Genomic DNA, 19,128 nt, shown 5'->3' on the forward strand with positions numbered 1-19,128 from the left:
GAGTACCTTTATTAGTTTGCTTACAGATTGGAAGTCAGATATGAGGGCAGCCCTGGTGTTGCAGCGGTTTAGCGCCGCCTGCAGCCCAGGGTGTGATCCTGGAGATCCGGGATCAAGTCCCACGTTGGGCTCCCTGCATGGAGCCTGCTTCTCTCTCTGCCTCTCTTTTGCTCTCTCTGAATAAATAAATAAATCTTTAAAAAAAAGGAAGTCAAATATGAACTTGCTTGCTTGAGGTCATACAGTTAGCAACCCCCCTGCGCTCCCCCGCCTCCAACTAGACAGCTGCGTGAGGACAGGGATTGTGTGGGCTTTGCTCATGGGTGCCTAGTATTCATTTGTTTACTTAACACATATTCATTGAACATTTAGAGTATGCCATGTTAGGCACTGTCCTACGTCCCTGCTTTCATGAAGCTTATATACGGGGAGGAAAAGACAGATACCTAATGTGTAAACACACGTTTGAGCAAGGTGATTTTAGGTTGTTAATAAGAGCCTTGAAAACAAGAAAACAAGATGGTAACGATAAACAGTGTTGGCAGGCTACTTTAGGCCACAGGGTAGTCTGGGAAGGCTTCCCTGAGGAGGGGATCTATCCACAGAAGGAATATTCCATAAAGGTGTTTCTTGATGCAACATACCAGCTGGACTATACACTGCCTGAAGCTGAGAGGGACTTCTCCACCTTGTCTGCCATGGTATCCTCTAGCACTTCTCTCTGGCATCGGCACAGAATGAGCCCCAATTAACTATTTCTTTGAAAAAACTAATCTATAAATATGTGTGTTTCTTCATTCCTTTACTCACAGTGATTTTTCAATGGGAGTGTCCTGGGTGTCTTTTGGTAATTTCTGGATTCGTGTGTGTCACGATGATGAGGAGGGTGACTCCTAGCATTTATGGAAGAAGGGATGCTGTATATCTTGCAACACGTAGAGACAGGCCCACATAATGAAGACTTGTCCCATATACCACATGACTTTCAAATGACCTGTTGGATCCTTAGGTAGTTGAACAAAGTTTTCATAACTGTTGAAGCCTACACACTGATGGCTTCTTCTTCTTCTTCTTTTTTGTAGAAACAAACTATTTTCCATTTATTTTTTATTTTTAAAATCTTTACTGAGGTATAGTTGACATACGTTTCAGATGCACAACCTAGTGCTTCAACAGTTACGTGCGCTATGTTAGGAAATGCTCACACCACAGTAGGTGTAGTTACCCTCTGTCATTGTACAAAGTTCTTACAATATTATTGACTATATTGACTACTTTCTTTATAATTCGGAGGGTAGGGAATCCCTGGGTGGCTCAGTGGTTTTAGTGCATACCTTCAGCCCAGGGCGTGACGCCGGAGTCCTGGGTTCGAGTCCCACATCGGGCTCCCGGTGCATGGAGCCTGCTTCTCCCTCTGCCTGTGTCTCTGCCTCTCTCTCTCCTCTGTGTCTTTCATGAATAAATAAATAAAATCTTAAAATATATATATAATAAAAAATATACATAAAATATATTTTTATTATATATATAAAATTCGGAGGGGAGTCCCCGTTTTAATACGTTATTATTATTACCATTTTCCTTTTTGATATTTGGAGCTTCTAGACCAGGACAGCCTGCAAATTACAAACTCCCAGGGAGTACTTTCCACCCCGGTGGCTTATTTATTTCATCACTGGAGGTCTGTACCTCTTCATCCCCTCCACCTCCACCCCCCCCACACACACACACCAGAAATATTTTTGCTCCCCTAACTGTCAACGAAATTTCCAGGCACGCTACCACCATGTAAACAGAAGGACGACTGCATTTCGTTCTTTTCGAGCTTTTCCAGCATTGAACGCCGTCGCCCGCGGATGCTACTGCAGATGCGGCTGTGCGCTTTCTCCGGGTGGCGGGGGGTGGGGTGGGGGGGACTCTAACTCCGCGTCCTAGAATTTCGGAAAGTCGCGAGTGTCTTCTGCGTTGGCGCCCACTGACACGCTGAGCCACTCCCTGCAGAAGTTGTTTTATGTCGTCTTTATTTTACAATAAGCAACACATGGGTTCCAAGCGCGGAGCCCGCGGGTGGGTTAAATAAAGGCGCGCTCCGGTGGCGGAGGACCCGGCGGTGCGCAGTCCGCGGGGAGGGGCGGGGCGGGGCGGGGCGGGGCGGGGCGGGGCGGGGCGGGGGCGCCCCGGGGTCTCCTCCGGACCCCAGCCGAGCGGTCCTCCACGCGCCAGGGGTCGCTGTGGCGCCGCGCGGCCGCGCCGGGTCGCTCTCGCGTGGCCGCCCCGCCTCGGGCCCCCGGGGCCGAGTGGGCGGGCACGACTGCGCCCAGGTCGCGAGGCGCCCTTCGACCAGCAGCGCCCGGGGCGGGCGGGTATAAATGGAGCGGTGGCTCCCCCGGCCGCCTCTCTCCGCCCCGGGTCGCCGCCGCCTTCGTCGCTTTCAGGCCCCGCAGCCTGAAGGAAAAACGGGAAAAGATTAAAAAAAAAAAAAAGGAAAAGAAAAGAAAGAAACAACAAAAACCAAAACCCGAAAACGCTTTAAAATCTTAAAAAAAAGAGCGAGCGAGAGAGAGAGAAAGAAAAAGCGCATCCTCCTCAGAGAAGCCGCGGGGAAGTCACTCGCGCACGCTTCCGGCCTGCCCGCGCCCGTCGGTCCGGTGGTGAGCCGCCCGCCCGCCCGCCCGCGCCCACGCGCCCGCGCCCACGCGCCCACGCGCCCACGCGCCTCCGCCCCGGCCGCCCCCGCGCCGCGTGGCAGCCCCGCGCCCGCCGCCCTCGCCCCCCGCGCGCCGGCCCGGGGCGCACCACGTGTCCGCGCTGCCCTTCGCCGGCCCGGCGTGGGAGGCGGCTGTGCGCCCGGCCCCCGGGGCTTGCCGAGTCGGCGCCGCCCGAGATTCGGTTTCCCTCTTCCCCAGGCTGCTGTAATCTTAAACCGCCGGGAGCCCGAGGCCTATATTTATAGAGAAACGCGTGTCCCGGAGGCCCGCCGTGGGCACCATCGGGTTGCCCTCTTGGAGAATTTTTCTCCAAAAATTCTCTTGGAGAATTTTTTTTTTTTTAATAATTCGGAGCGGAGTCCCCGTTTTAATACGTTACTATTATTAGCTTTTTTTTTTTTTTTTTTTTTTTTGGGCAGCCTGCAAATTAACAAACTCCCAGGGAGGGCCATATTGTTTTTTGAGAGCCTTTTGTCTGCGGTTTTGCAGTCTCGAACGAGCTGTCCCTGAACTCCTCCTTCCGGTGCTGCGGCTCCTCGAGCCTGCCCCGGCGTCCCTAAGCTTCCCTCTGCCACCTGTGAGCCGCGGCGCGGGCCACGGCTCCGAGAAGAGCCCCTTTTGTCCTGTGTGGTCCCTGTAAGAAGTTCTCCTGGCGGGGCTCGGGGTGGTGGGGGCTGGGGAGATGAATGCTGCGGCCAGCAGCTACCCCATGGCCTCCCTCTACGTGGGTGACCTGCACTCGGACGTCACCGAGGCCATGCTGTATGAAAAGTTCAGTCCTGCGGGGCCTGTGCTGTCCATCCGGGTCTGCCGCGATATGATCACCCGCCGCTCCCTGGGCTATGCCTACGTCAACTTCCAGCAGCCGGCCGACGGTGAGTAGATAAGATGCTCTATCCACAGAATCGTGGGATCCTAGGGAGCCCTGGGAGACTACCCCACGGAGGGGGCAGGGGACACACACAGGATGCCGGGGTTCAGAATGAGGATCCTGGCATCAGGTGACAGGGAGTTCCAATCTTGCTTCTTCCACCGCTTGCTGACTGGGTGACCTTGGGCTAATCAGTGGTGGCGGTGGGGTCGGAACTCAAGGAGAGCGGACAATGGGATTTGGAGAAAGTCCCTGTCAACCCCCAGCGCGTACGTGGTCCTGCTTCGGCGGGACCCTTGTCAGTGAGCACTGGTGGGTCAGTGCCCCTCCACAGACCTGCCAAAAAAGTCAGAACAATGGAAACAACAATTCCTGTAAAAAAATTTTTGGATTCTAAAGCTGCTGCCCCCCTCCCCTCCCTCCACCCCGGACTGAGCCTCTTTGCTTTTGTACTGGTAAGGGGTCCTTCAGGGCAAGTGGGAGGCAGTGGGAAGGATCCTGTTCGTTTTTGCTTGAGTGGGGACTTGTGTTGGCACCACTGGCACTGCATGTGCCAGGCCAGCTCCTGGGGTGGAGGAGCCCCTTACCCTTTGGGCGAAGCCCCAGGCTGTGGAGAAGAAGGGATACCTCCCTGGGGTAGTCTGGGGGAAATGCCATGTGGGAACGGGCCAGGCTGCTGGGGATTACGGCCTCACCTGTGGACAGAGCTTTACCTCTGTCAGAACACTTTTCCTTCATCCCCTGCAAAGAAAGTGGGACTCCAGAGAGGGAAGGGGAACCCCTGAAGGCTGGAGGCTCAGTGGGGCCTGCTAGCCCACACCGGGGCCCATGCTGCCTGGAAGCGGGGAGAGGTATGCTGCAGGCGCGGCCGAGCCAGCCCCGAGGAAACCTAATCAGGGACTGCACGTGACTTCAGATTAAAGGGAACAACTGTAGAGACCATTACGGGGAGAAACCAGCCATTCTGTGGCAAAGGATCTCTGGGTCCCTATTTTTGTCCACACTTCGTTCAGTGTCCGTGAAGCACAGAGAATGTCACTTGCCCAGGCCGCAGCTGAGACCAGAGAGTCGGACTTGTTGAGAGACACGAGGCGCTGCTACCATCAACTCTGCATGCTTCGAGCTGTGTCTGGCCAGAGGGCACCAAGGTGGCCCAGTATGGCCTGGGAGGGGGGGGCGTGGGAGTAGTGGGTACATTAGCTGTTGCCTGCCTTTTTGACACTTTCTGAACAAAAGTCCTGTCACTTAGTGACAGTAGCAGAAGCTGTTGGTCAGTGCGCCTGCCAGCACATGCCTGTGCAGGACCTCTCCCTGCTATAAATAAGTGCAGCCAGATTTGTTAGGCTAAGCGGACTCGCCTTCTGCAGCGCTGTGTGGAAAGACATGAGGAGCCCTGTTGAAATGGCTCCTTCGCTGCTAATTAGCGAGACGCCGGGGGTCCCATCCAGGCTCCGGGTCGCAGGCGACCATCTCAAGTCTGTCCCTGGACTTTTCCCGAGTTGGATTGACACAGTCTCTGCTTTCCCTGACCTCCTGCCACCAACTCCATACCCTACGAGTCCACCTCAGAAGGTGGGAAAGGTGGTTGGAAATGAGTGAAAAGGAGATCCTCCCTTGGCTAACTGGACAGCGGAGCTTGTGGAGGGGTGGAATTAAGGAATTTGGCCTCTGTCTTAAGTGAGGTGGTAACTTGGGACAGGAGAACCCCCACCCCATCCCCTCACGGAGGACATTGTGGAGGGAGGCTGGTCATCACATCAGGAAAAGTGGCCCCCAGCTCTGGGAACTTGTTCCTCCTGGTTAAGAGAAGCATTCCTGCTGACAGGTGATGGTCCTTCAGAGCTTCTGGTCCTTGAAGTGATGAGTGGTACACACATGGATTGGTCAGGCAGCTAAGGAAGCGTCCCAGGGCACTGGATGGAGAACTGAATTCAGATTAAGAGAACTCATATTAAGACTTCCACAGAACTCAGATTAAGACTTCAGAAGGCCTGGAAACCACTGCGTGCGGAACTAACTGCCCTGTGTGCTTAGTCAGAAAGATGTGGTTTCATCCTTATCCTGATAATAAAAAGACTGTTTCCACGTGTGACCATTAGTGTCTATCATTTTGAGGCTTGTTGAATCCATTTCTGTTCTCAGAAATCTAAGAAACGACTGAATTCAGGGATAGCACATTTTCCCTGGTGAGTTGCTCCTAGGTTTTGTCCTGTCATTTGTTTCTCAGAGGGGTTGTAGACTGAATGGCAGCTAGTTGGTAATTTGACGCAATACCTTACTGAAAAATAGAAAGTCTAGATTAGTTTCTTAATCTCTAGTTTAGCTTTGTGGCTTAGCCATCCTGGACGTAAGTTCGCTCACTTTATGAAGTAGCTAGTGTCCCCTCTCCCACCTACGTCACGATGGGTGGTAAGCAGCCAAGTCTTCATAACTAATACAGTTTAAGTCAACTGTGCAGCGTGAGGATTTGATCTTGGTGCCAGAAGGCCATTCAGATGATCTTGCCCAACCCCCTTCCCCACCAAGGGTGCAGGCCCAGAGGGCTCCTGGAGCCCTTGCCCAGAACATCTAACCCCCTGTGGCAACACAGGCTAGAGGGATCTGATGCCCTTTGATTTTAATAGCGTTGCCTTTTATCAGAGTGATTACCTTGAAAAGTCCTAGAGTCATCTGTTCCTGGGCTGGTGGCAATCATCTACATGAGGTGACGTTTTATATCCTTGACTGAAACGAGTTTCTCTCTTGTAGCTGAGCGGGCCTTGGATACCATGAACTTTGATGTGATTAAGGGAAAGCCAATCCGTATCATGTGGTCTCAGAGGGATCCCTCTTTGAGAAAATCTGGTGTGGGAAACGTCTTCATCAAGAATCTGGACAAATCTATAGATAACAAGGCACTTTATGATACTTTTTCTGCTTTTGGAAACATTCTGTCTTGTAAGGTAAGCATTATGGACTCATGAAAAACAAACAAAAAAAATAGCAAAGGGGGAAAAGGCTTGGAATTGGGCGATAGGATATGGTCCTTTTCAAAATGCTGGAAATAGCTCTGAAGCCTAAAAGTTCCCTGTTCATAATCTTGTGCCACAGCCCAGCAGGACCAGCAGGTGCTTTTGTGTCTTTGTTTATTCTTCCCTCTGCCTAAAATATCCTTCCTGTTTCCTACCTTTGGAGGGCATCAAAGGGTTTCTCTTTTCTGGGGGGAGAACCAGAGCAGTGCCTCTGGTCTCCAGGCAGCTGTACTTAGTCATTTCAGAAGCATAAATTCATCCTCTTCCTTCTCCGTGCACCTGTTTATGTGGAGAATTTTGTACAACTGGCGTGGTGGTTGTTTACATGTCTGACTCCACGCTAGACTGCAATTCTGCTGCAGGCTTGGAAAATGGTCTCTCTCTCTGCAGCATGGTGGCTTTGCTCCTAAATCTCAATGTCTTTTAATGAAATAAAACATTGGAAATAGAAGCAGCCTAATAGTGGCTGCCACTTATAAATGGAACATCACTAGGTGCCTGGTGGTGCTCTCAAGTGTCCGGAAAACTTTACCTGCAGTAGTCTCCTCTCTTTGGACCGTGGATGGGCTTCGGGGCCTCTTAGACGCAGGAAACTCTGAGTAGACAGTAGATGACCATATGGTTCTTAAATCTCTGGAGATGCCTGTGGTGCTAAAGTGGTCTGCTTTGTCTTCGACAGGTGGTGTGTGATGAGAACGGCTCTAAGGGTTATGCCTTTGTCCACTTCGAGACCCAAGAGGCTGCTGACAAGGCCATCGAGAAGATGAACGGCATGCTCCTCAATGACCGCAAAGTGTGAGTGTCCCAGTCCGGAGCAACAGCCATCGCATGAGCCAGCCGTGGCCCCACCTCGGTATTAACTGGCACACACAAGGCGGCTACTGGTTCTCTCGGCCCAAGTGTGGCCTGCTCCTACCTCTCCACTCCAGGGCTGGTGAGTCTCCCTGCCCGAGCTGTGGCAGCCCTTTTGACTCGCCAAGGTGGGCTTCCTGCCCAAGCCATGGCCTGCCTGCCGCCTCTCCCTTAAAAGCATCATCTGTCTGTGGGTTTTGTGAGCACCGGCAAACTGGGGCTTGCTGGATGGCAGCTCTGAGCCCTCTTTGATCAGGGGTCTTGGCCAGCGGCAGAGTGGAGAGGGCCCTGGACTGACCAGGAGCTGTGTACTAGCCATATGACCGTGGCCTTACCGTGACTCAGGTCTGTCTGTAGGGTCATTTGCTAGGGGTTGATGCCAAATTGTCCCCAGATCTCCACTTGGCTAACTTATAACTCGGTGGCCTTCTAGAAGGCTGGCTCTACAGTAATACTTAATTTGGTTATAATGAAAAAAATCTCATCTGATGGCAGAAGACACTGTTCATAATAGACCTTGTCGCTCTGGTGTGGTTATTGCAGAATGAGGGGCGGGGTGGATCCTAGCTAACCATGCAGGGAGAGAAGGGACCATAAGTCTTGGCTATAACAAGCAAAAATCATGTCTGTTCTTTGTGGGGCACCTTGTTGTCTTGAACAGACCAGGGGATGGATTGCACTGATAATGTGTGTACGTGGCCAGTGGTCAGATCTTCCAGAGGTACCACTGAAAAGAGATCTGAAGATTTTCAGCGTATGGATACATTTTCCCACTGAGTATAAACAATACCTGGATGAGTCACGTGCCAAAGCCAAGGCTAACTCATAGTTCACTCTAGCAGTCTCACCCCCTAGCACTAACCACTGTTAACAGTTTGGTTTGTATCCTTCCAGACATTTTCTATGCATTTACATAGATGCACAGAAATGAACGTTTTAAAAACATGGTCATCAGGTTTCTTCACGAAGGCAGTGTGATGTGGTAGGAGTAGCCCTGGTCTGAGCCAGGAGTCCTGGGGCTGGTCCTTGTAGGACAGTCCTGCCTCTCTCTTTCTGCTGGGGAGTTGGGACATCTCTGAGCTTGCTCTCGGTGGTTGGATGGGGACTCGTGTGTTTTAACCTCTCCTGTCAGCCTTTAACCTATATTCCTCTGGGCCCCTGGAAATCATGATTTGTTCCTCTGGGTGTTCACTGTTCTCCATGGTTTCTTTTTAGGTTTGTGGGCAGATTCAAGTCTCGAAAAGAGCGGGAAGCTGAGCTTGGAGCCAAAGCCAAGGAGTTCACCAATGTCTATATCAAAAACTTTGGGGAAGAGGTGGATGATGAGAGTCTGAAAGAGCTCTTTAGCCAGTTTGGTAAGTTGGGCTTCTCTGCCTCATGTGCCCCCTTCCTCAATGCACCAGGCCTAGAAGTCCTATATCTTAGTTTAAGAGGTGAGGGCGCCTAGGTCCGGAAATAAACTCCTATGTGTGACAGGATTGCAGGTTAGATAGAAATAGACACTTGGCTTCATCCTACCTCATTCCCAGCCGCAGGGCCGTCTCAGTAGTTTGGTCAGAAGTAGAAAGCCAGGCACAGCGCCTCTTTGTAGAGCCCGTCTGGGTTTAGCAAGAGTTGGCTTCATTTGGGCTCCTAGAGAAGCCTCTCCTTGAGCTGTAACAGAGATGGTGTTACTAATAGTTCTGTCCTTTGGTAATAGGTAAGACCCTAAGTGTCAAGGTGATGAGAGATCCCAGTGGGAAATCCAAAGGCTTTGGCTTTGTGAGTTACGAAAAGCACGAGGATGCCAATAAGGTGAGAGTACCACAGGGGTTGGGGAACCATTTGTAGGAAATGGCCCCCGAGTGCGGGCAGGGCCTGGCTGGCACACAGTAGAATGGAGCTGGCATTGCCCAAGCGTTCGTAGTGATGTAGTTCTGGCCTGAGGGATTTTGCATGGTAACCCACCTTTATGTTCCCAAAGCGCTTGGCACCTTCCTGTCCCCTCAGCTGTTCAGCACTGTAGGTTGAAAGAACAGGATGGGTGTTTGCTCCCCTTTATAGCGAGGGGACTCAGGCCCCAGGAGTGCTGGCGTGCTGACGGTATCAGCAGCTGCTTCTAGGTAAAGCGTGATGCTGGGCTCGCGGTGTCCATCACTCACTCCCCACAGGAGAGCCTGAGAGACTTAGTGACAGCCAGATTAGCAGCCTTGGCTCATGTCTGCCGTGCCTGTATTTATAAAATTACCATTTTTTTCTGTATCCTCTGGACCAATAACCCATTTAAGTAGTAACCCCATTTTACTCATGAGGAAGTTTGGATTTGCTCAGCTGACTTCAGCGATGGAATGAAATTAGTTTTTAGCCCTGTAGGAAAGAGTTCCTTCTCTCTGAATATTTGGTGGGACATTAAGCCCCCAGAGCAAGGCCCCTGCTTGTACATGGGGATTTTAAGACCTGTGTTTCCTCTTTAGGCCGTGGAAGAGATGAATGGAAAAGAAATCAGTGGGAAAGTCATTTTTGTAGGCCGTGCACAGAAGAAAGTGGAGCGGCAGGCGGAGTTAAAGCGGAAATTTGAACAGTTGAAACAAGAGAGAATTAGTCGGTATCAGGTGAGAGGTGGTCCTGGCCCAGCCTCCTGTCCAGGGCTTTCCTAGCAAACACTGGCAGGCTTTCTCTTTGGGCCTAGGGATCTGTCTCTTCCTCTCCTTTCTCCCAAGATCCTCAGGTTTAAAAGGAAATGCCTACCAGATAGAACAGCAGTTTTAGAACAAGGGCAGAAGATGGACTTACTCATTTAGAGACTCATTCCGGAAGCTTCAGTGTGTTCTTAAATGATTGCCATTTGTGGAAGTGGTGGCCTGCGGGGGGCCCGTGGTCGGCCAGGGCAGCTGTGCAGAAGGCCAAGCCTATGGGTCTTGTCAGTCTGCGGCGGGAGTCTCAACCCTGAGCCTGCACCAGAATCCTCTGTGGGGCTTGGGAAAACATGGCTTCAAGACCCTCCCGCCCCCCCCCCCCCCCAGTTTCTGATTCAGTGGATTGGGGTTTTGGCCTGAGAATCTGCTTTTCAAAGAAGTACCCGAGCAGGGGGCTGCCGCTGGTCTTGGGGACCGCATTTTAAGAACCTGTTGTCTTGGGGCATCTGGGCGGTACAGACCTGCGTTAACAGTGATCCTTCTGCTTCAGGGGGTGAATCTCTACATTAAGAACTTGGATGACACCATTGATGATGAGAAGTTAAGGAAAGAGTTTTCTCCTTTTGGATCAATCACCAGTGCAAAGGTATTTTATTCTGAGATCTGGGATCAAAAGTAGAAATGACCATTTTTTAGAGGTTTATGGCATTTGTTTCATTGAAGGAGTAGAATCTAAATTGTGTTCATTTTGGAGAATAGATACTATGTTTATCTGGCAAATTCCTCCCGGCCTTCATTACACATCCAGGCATGTGCTCCGGTTAGGTGAACACTGCGCTGTCCCCCAGGCATGGAGGTGTGGGGTGAATCTGAGCAGCCCCTCCTGCCCACCCCTAAGCACCTGAATCTTTCCCATTCTTTGCTGCTCTGTGCTGGTGTGGGGACAGACGGTGCAACAGTACAAGCAGAGGAAATCCAGACAGGTTATTTTCCATTTGTCTTGGGGCCTGTCTCTACGACTCTGCCACACCTTGTCGTGGGCAAAGGTACTCCGAGGACTTGGGAGCCAGGGTTAGGAACTTCCATCCTGGCCTTAGGGAACAAAAGGCAAGGAAAGGGAGTGGAAAGATCGCTCTTGCACATTTTGCAATGTGCATTATTTGCTTGGTTTTCTCTGATAATCCTATCAACTGATGCAGGAGGGTGAGCTTGGCTGAGTCCCCTTCTAAAGATAAGGAATTGAAGTCCTTGAGCTTGAGAACACTGGTTACGTGAGGATTATCGGCCGCGTGGCCTTGGTCCGTGGGGGATGTGCTGGGAAGTGATGGTGTGTGGAAGTCTGGGGTCCTAGCCCGATGCAGACACTGTTGCTGTTCCCTAGAGCTATAGCACATGTCAGAGTCTTGCCATGGACGAGAATGGAGGCCGAGTGGGCTGGTTAAGACTTGGTGACCATGCGTTGGCTCGAACCTTAAGTCCTACACAACCTGAGAATGTCACAAAAGGAGCATTAGTTGTAGCAGGAAGTTGACCAGAGGCCACCCTATCGGAGTTCCTCGTTTCCTCGCCCCTTCCCTCTTATCACCTCCTTGACTGGCCCTCATCAGTGTGAGGAATGATGCTCTCCTTGCTTATCAGCACAATGTTCGGGTTGGCATTTGTAGGAAGAGAACAAAAGAGCTGTGTCTTTAAGTTTCCCAGGCCCCATGTTCAAGATGAGGGTGCCGTGTTTTCATACATACTTTGGCCCACCTCACTGGTAGAGAGCTGTTGCGTTGATACACATCCTTCCATGTCAGGAGGCTGTCGAGGCACCAAGCTAGACTCAAAATGGGGCCAAGCGCACAATGTCCTATTGCTACCAATGTTTCCGAGGAGATAGGCCAGGGGAAAGCCACAAAATCACCTTTTCAGATAAGGAAAAGAACTATCTAAATGACGAGCTGTATGTGGGAACCTGTGGCTTTGTGGCAATTTGCCTTAGAGGATACCATGGGCATTGAGGCTCAGAGAGGGCAAGTGTTTATTAAGATCATATAGCGCAGGGGTGCCTAGGTGGCTCCGTTGATTAAGCATCTTGATTTTGGCTCAGGTCATGATTTCAGGGTCTTGAGTTCAAGCCCTATGTGTGGGCTCTGAGCTGAGTGTAGAGCCTGCTTTTAAGATTCTCTCCTTCTCCCTCTGCCCACCGCCCCCATAACCGTGCCCATACCCACTCCCATGTGCGCATGGACTCACATTTTTTTTGAAAAAATTTTTTTTGAAAAAAGATCACACAACTCAGGAATTGGCTGAACTGGGCCTAGAATCCAGCTGTCTCTCCTAGCCGGTCCTCTTTCTGCTGTTAATTCCCATCGAATTAATGGTGGCAGTCATTGGTTTTGTAACTTATGCTACCCACATGTGGTATTTCAAAAGCATGTCCTAACTCTGCTAAGAGATGGTAAAAGTTTTGTTGACCAAGGTCTTGGTTCAGATGAGATCTACAGGTAAACAGCTGAACAAACACTGTTCAGATCTCTGGTGGGTACCAGGAAACAGCTTTTGTGTTCCGGGTTTACCCATTAGCCATATCATAGTGTTCAGAAACTTGAGATCACCTGGGGATCTTTTTTTTTTTTTTTTAAAGATTTTATTTTTATTTATTTATTCATGATAGTCACACAGAGAGAGGCAGAGAGGCAGAGACACAGGCAGAGGGAGAAGCAGGCTCCATGCAGGGAGCCTGACGTGGGATTCAACCCCGGGTCTCCAGGATCACGCCCCGGGCCAAAGGCAGGCGCCAAACCGCTGCGCCACCCAGGGATCCCTCACCTGGGGATCTAACAAAGAAAGTGCCTAGGCCCTGTCCTTAGAAGTTGTGACTTACTTGGTCTGGAGTACCCTTGCCCTAGACTTTGGAACCTAATGCCAGGTTTTTTGGCTCTTAATAGCTGTCCCCTAATATAGAAAATCTTTTCCTTAAGTAGCCGGTCCCTTTGTAGGTAATGTTGGAGGATGGGAGAAGCAAAGGGTTTGGCTTTGTCTGCTTCTCATCTCCTGAAGAGGCGACCAAAGCAGTCACTGAGATGAATGGACGCATCGTGGGCTCCAAGCCACTGTATGTCGCCCTGGCGCAGAGGAAGGAAGAGAGAAAAGCTCATCTGACCAACCAGTATATGCAGCGGGTGGCTGGAATGAGAGCGCTCCCTGCCAATGCCATCTTAAATCAGTTCCAGCCTGCAGCTGGTGGTTACTTTGTGCCAGCAGTTCCACAGGTGGGTCTGCTTGTGCCCTCTGACGGCTGTTCCTGTAGCCTGTGGTGGTTGGGGGCGTGGGGGGGGGTTTGGATCTTGGAGTTCAGATTGTCAGAGGACCCATGAAAGTGAAGATCTATTCATTCTCTCTCACTTACTTGCAGGCAGTAGTGAGTTAGAATGAAAGAATCCCCAGTAACCTGCCTTCCCTCCCTGGGGCCTTTGAGGATTGAGAGAGCTTCTGCTTGAATAATTAGCCTCGGGCCTGGCAGTGAGATGAGATGAGCTACTTCTCTCATGTGACATAAGGTCCTTCAAATAAAAGGGCCTGGATGCTCTTTCCTGCAGGCTCAGGGAAGACCTCCATACTACACCCCTAACCAGTTAGCACAGATGAGGCCAAATCCACGCTGGCAGCAAGGTGGGAGACCTCAAGGTAGGTGGTGGGGAACGTGATTTGATCACCCGGGATATGCCTGTCCTGGTCTCCCCAGCACAGCCGAGGCTCCAGTCCCCATGCTTCATAGGTGATGCACAATTTTTGTCTTCACCAGGCTTCCAAGGAATGCCAAGTGCTATACGCCAGTCTGGGCCTCGTCCAGCTCTTCGCCATCTGGCTCCAACTGGTAATGCTCCGGCCTCTCGTGGCCTCCCTACTACTGCTCAGAGAGTCGGTGAGCAAACTGGCCTTGAGGAGTGTGGCCTGGGGAGGAGGGAGTCAGGTTGGCTAGGCTCTGCCCAGGGTTGGTCAGTTTGTTGGGCTCATGTTCCAGTTTGGTTCCATAATCTTAGCTGTGTGCTCTGGTTGGCACTTGAGCAGAGAAACAACGGGAGTTCTAGGAGTGTCGGTGACTTAAGATTTTTTGCTCATTGGACTCACGTGAAAAGAGGTTAATTATAGAAGCTTGTTAGCTGGATGACTACGGAGGCAGCCTCTTCTTTTGGGCGGGGTTGGGAGATGGAAGGAAACTGTTCTTCACAGATTATGTCCTGTATTCCAAGAGGCGGAAAGAGTTGTGTGCTCTCTGTTGGCTGCTCCTCGAAAGGAGCGGCAGCGGCCCTGTGTGCGATGTGTTGTGTGAATATGCTTTGGAAGTGTTCCTTCCGTGGGACGTGGCCAGTTGGACATCTGCGCCGACACTGATGTGCATTTGCTGGTCTGTTGTAGGGTCTGAGTGCCCGGACCGTTTGGCTATGGACTTTGGTGGGGCTGGCGCCGCCCAGCAAGGGCTGACTGACGGCTGCCAGTCTGGAGGTGGTATTGGATGCACACGGAATGGGGAAAGATGGGATTGACGGGCCTTTGCCCAGACTGATGAGCTTTAATTTTGCTTGTTCTTCTCCGAAGGTGTGCCCACAGCCGTGCAGACCTTAGCACCTCGTGCTGCTGTCGCCGCTGCTGCCCCTCGGGCTGTCGCACCTTACAAATATGCCTCCAGCGTCCGCAGCCCTCACCCCGCCATCCAGCCTTTGCAGGTGAGGCCTGCCAAAAAGAATGCTAAAAGGATTTCCCGTGTTTGCTCTTGGTTGAAAAGATACCTTGCTTTGATTCCTCCAACAGGTATAAATGCCTGCTCCGTGTCAGGGTGCTGTGTTTTCTGTGATGACACTGCCTTTGAGGGGCTCTCTGTACTGGGAGAGAAAGGGCTGGAAAGTATTCTTCTCTTGTAATAGTCCACTCAGGAATGCCCCGGCAGAAACAGCTGGTGTTTCTGACCTCTTTTTTTTTTTTTTTTTTTTTTTAAATCTGTGTGTGCTTGCTTAGCTTGTTGAGCTTCTTACGTCCACTGCCAAGTTGATCCTTAGCTGCTCGGCAAGATTGGGACATAAAAGCAGGAAACAGCTTCGTGTGACAGATGAGAAGTTCAGCTTCAGAGATCGTGGGTCGGGGTCGGGGGACTGGCCCCAGAGCCCAGCAGTAATTTGCTTAAAGGAGCCACACTGCCTTGTGGCCTCTGAGCTTGCTTGCTCCTGCTTCACACTCTAAGTAAGAGATGCCTCAGAACATTGCTCGTGTGAAGTCATTTGTACTTTCAGGGCCTTACTTGTAATTTTAGGGCTGCGACTGGCCTTGGCCATGCATGTTGACAGTCCTCAAGCATTTGATAGAATAAAAACACTGGGTACAAATTTGATGATTGCTGAGCCTTGTAGGTTTATTTTCTTACTCATTTCCCTTTTATTCCTAATAGCATGCTGTTTTTACTGTATTTGGTTTTGTGTTCATGCCTGTACCACTCTTGCCCATGTAGCACCCTCATTCCCCAAGCTTACAGTTAGTTCCTTGGCAGCAAGGACAGCCACCTTCATCTCTGTCACATTAGTAGGCTTTCAGATTGGCCGGACGGAGGACCATCAAGTATACTTTCCTTGTTGCTTACCTGCTGCCTCTCCTGGTTCCTAGGCCCCCCAGCCTGCTGTCCATGTACAGGGGCAGGAGCCCCTGACCGCCTCCATGCTGGCTGCAGCACCCCCCCAGGAGCAGAAGCAGATGCTGGGTGAGTGACCCACGTATTTGCAGAAGAGGAAGCCAGAGCCTGGTGTTGACCTGAACACCAGCACCTAATTCTGCACTGGGATTCAACCGGTTTTCAATTAAACATCTTCCCCCAGGAGAACGTTTATTCCCACTCATCCAAACCATGCATTCAAACCTGGCTGGAAAAATCACAGGCATGCTGCTGGAGATCGACAACTCTGAGCTGTTGCACATGCTGGAGTCCCCCGAGTCTCTCCGCTCCAAGGTGAGCTGGCCCCGAGATGCTGCAGCTTTTGCTTGCTCCACCTGGGACAACAAGGGGTGGCCTCAGCACTGGGTGTGGCGGAGAAAGGATCGGCCATCTCCTGACCGTCTCCTCACCTGTGATGTGAGGGCTACTGTAGGGTGGAAATTAGAAAAAGCAAGCGGGCTGCACTAGGAGACACTGGGAGGGGCCGAGGACCTCTCGTCCAATGTCACTAACCACCTGGAGATTCCTCACAGGTGGATGAAGCTGTGGCGGTTCTACAGGCTCATCATGCCAAGAAAGAAGCTGCCCAGAAGGTGGGCGCTGTTGCTGCTGCTACCTCTTAGACAAGGAAAAACCGTATGTTTGGCTGTTTTTGTTTTCTACAGTGGCTTTGACTTGTGACTATCTTTCTAAAAGATGAGGGGCAGCGCATATAGAGAGCCATGTTTTTTGCCATCATAACCTGATAACTTTTGGGCAGGTTGTCACCTGGGTTTTCTCCAGAAGGATCACCTGGTTAGATCTTTCTCAAGAAAGACCTTTTTGGTTTAGAGTAATGACAGATACACAGGTGGTGTCGTAATCAGATCCCACAGCCTCATGTCTATGTACTTCTTGGTTTGGCTTGAGGTTGGTGAGGTCAGCTGTATGTGCAGCCATGGCTTGGCTCTGGGAACACAAGGCACACAAGCCCTGGTGTCGGAGTGGGACAGGCAGACACACCTGACAACAGTTACAGGATGTGTTCTAGTCGACTTCTGACCCTGGGGCCTATGGCCCCCCCCCCCCGTCTGCAGGGGCGGGGGTGAGTGAAGCCTATCTGGGACCTCTGACAAGGACTGGTGGGTGCCTTCTGATGGAGGGAGGAGAGAACCAGATGAACCAGAGGCAGAAGCCAGGGAAAAGGACATGTGGTAAGGGCCCAGACCCTTCATTTGGAATTTAAACAAAGAGAATGGTAGCTTTGAGTACAGGGTGGGCCAGGAAGGGCCCGGGGCTTTATGGGATCTAGCTAGCCTCAGAATGGGTGCTTCTCAGCCAGGGGTGCCCCCTCACAGGACATTTGCCAACAGAGACCTAATTTTGGTTGTCAACTGGAGATCAGTCACTGGTATCTAGTGGGTAGAGGCTGGGGATCCTGCCAAATGTCCATACGCACTGCTCTCTGCAGTACTTCCTTTTAAAAGCCAGAGATTTCAGTGCATCTCTAAAGTTTTTCTATTATTTATTTATGCTGGTGCTTTTCTTTTCAGGATTCAAAAGCCAAATAACCCCTCCTGGAATTCAGCTCAAGGTTTGAAGATTTCTAGCGTGTCCTATGGACCTCAACACCAGGAACCACAAATTGGAAATTTAATAGGTCATTTTGTATCAAAAGGTCAATTATGAAGCACCTAGAATTTTTCAATTTAAAGAATATATTCTCTGGGTTCTGCTTTGGCCCAGACAGTGTTAACTTTTTTTTTTCTATCGTGGGTTTTGATTTTTTTTCCCCCCAGAAATTGGTTTTATTTGATGTACCCAAGTCTTAAGTTTCTCAATAAAGAAAAAAATCTCCATAAAACTGCCTGTCCGGTTTCAACCAGACCAATTCTATTCTGTTAATAAGTTCAGTTTTCACTGAAAGTAATTTTAGGATGTATTTAGACCCCAGTGAAGTTCTGTAGAGCTTATTCTTTCCTGATGGTTATAAACACACTATTCTGGGTCAGCAAGGTATGTGGAGCTGTCCCATTCCAGTCTGTCGTGGGAGGACCTTTAGGATATACCCCCATTTAACTTATAGGAGATAGGTGTCTGATCATTGCAGACCTGGCATCTGGCACAGGAGAATCGAGTGCAGGGTGGGGTTGGCACATGTCTGAAGGATGTACGGTGAGATAGGCGGAACCCAGCCCCTCCCTCCTTGGATGTGTTAGCTGGGTTTGTGGGTCTCCTCTTCTGCAGTCAGTTGATTGTGTAACTAAGGTTTCTTCTGGCAGTGGGCGAAGAAGGCTTGGGGGCTAGGTGGGAGTGGCAACGGCAAACAATGCTGGAGTCCTAAGTGTGGTTTTACTTTAGTCTTCAGAAGGACCCTCACCTGGCCAAGGTTTTAACCAGTCTTGCTTTCCCCATCCTCCAGGAACAACACGACTTTTTATCTCCCTTGAAACTTGGCAGGCTGTCCTTCCTTGGGGCCTTACCCAGGGGGTTATTTTCCTGGGAATATGGAATAAATCTTTCCTCCTTCGCAGGCTCCCCATTTTTTAAAAATGTTTGGTCTCCCCTTAAATAAAGGTCTGATTTACACAGCAAAGGAAACAAAACTAGGACAACCTGCTGAATGGGAGAAGAGTCACATCCAATACAGGATTAATATCCAAAATGTATAAAGAACTTTTATAACTCAGCGCATCTGGCTAACTCTGTCGGTAGAGCATGCAAATCTTGGTCTCAGAGTCGTGAGTTTGTGCCCCATATTTGGACAGAGAGCCTACTCAAAAAACAAACCAGGGGCACCTCGGGGGTTCAGTGGTTGAGCCTCTTCCTTCAGCCCGGGTTCCTGGGATCAGGTCCTACATCAGGTGCCTGCCTCTCCCTCTGTCTATGTCTCTGCCTCTCTGTGTCTCACAAATAATTACATCTTAAAAAAAAAAAAAAAAAACCAACCCACATAATCTAAAACATGGGCAGCAGATGTGAACAGACATGAGAAAATGCTCACCCATCACTCATCAGGGAAATGCAAATCAAAACAATAAGATAGCACTTCACACCTGTCAAAATGACTAAAATCAACACACATGGTCAAGGATCTGGACAACTAGGGATCCTTGTGTGCTGTGAGTGGTAATGCAAACTGGTGCAGCCACTATGAAAAACAGTATGAAGTTCCCTCAGAAAATACAAATAGAACTACCCTATAATCCAGTAATCACACTACTGGGTATTTACCTAAAGAACACGGAAATACTAATTCAAAGGGATACGTATTGTCCCTATGTTTATTGCAGCATTATTTACAATAGCCAAACTATGGGAGCAGCCCGAGCGCTCTCAGATGAGCGAATGCATAAAGAAGTGTACACACACACGAGTATCCTTCAGCCATAAAAATGAAATCTTG

At 50.4% G+C, this 19,128-nt stretch overlaps 1 protein-coding gene and 1 non-coding gene across 7 annotated transcripts; both read left to right on the plus strand.

The window, feature by feature from the left end:
* The first annotated feature begins 2,739 nt into the window (after positions 1-2,739).
* On the plus strand, positions 2,740-17,586 carry PABPC4 (poly(A) binding protein cytoplasmic 4). 6 transcript variants are annotated; one of them, XM_055341954.1, is made up of 16 exons: positions 2,740-3,583; positions 6,328-6,521; positions 7,270-7,385; positions 8,658-8,797; positions 9,142-9,236; positions 9,896-10,033; positions 10,608-10,703; positions 13,042-13,314; positions 13,642-13,729; positions 13,848-13,967; positions 14,462-14,548; positions 14,642-14,769; positions 15,698-15,791; positions 15,907-16,037; positions 16,277-16,379; positions 17,276-17,586. In XM_055341954.1, the coding sequence occupies exons 1-15, from the start codon at positions 3,391-3,393 to the stop codon at positions 16,364-16,366; spliced, it is 1,983 nt and encodes a 660-aa protein (XP_055197929.1). In that variant the 5' UTR covers positions 2,740-3,390; the 3' UTR covers positions 16,367-16,379; positions 17,276-17,586. The 6 variants fall into 6 exon arrangements, with proteins under 6 accessions (XP_055197929.1, XP_055197931.1, XP_055197930.1 ...); XM_055341956.1 differs by having other exon boundaries at positions 13,848-13,919; XM_055341955.1 differs by having other exon boundaries at positions 13,642-13,714.
* Positions 10,955-11,089, plus strand: LOC129520980 (small nucleolar RNA SNORA55). Its single transcript, XR_008666739.1, has one exon. It is a non-coding gene; the product is annotated as a small nucleolar RNA SNORA55 (small nucleolar RNA).
* Positions 17,587-19,128: the final 1,542 nt, after the last annotated feature.

This window comes from Nyctereutes procyonoides, unplaced genomic scaffold (assembly GCF_905146905.1).
Source record: "Nyctereutes procyonoides isolate TBG_1078 unplaced genomic scaffold, NYPRO_anot_genome, whole genome shotgun sequence".
NCBI classification, from domain to species: Eukaryota; Metazoa; Chordata; class Mammalia; order Carnivora; family Canidae; genus Nyctereutes; species Nyctereutes procyonoides.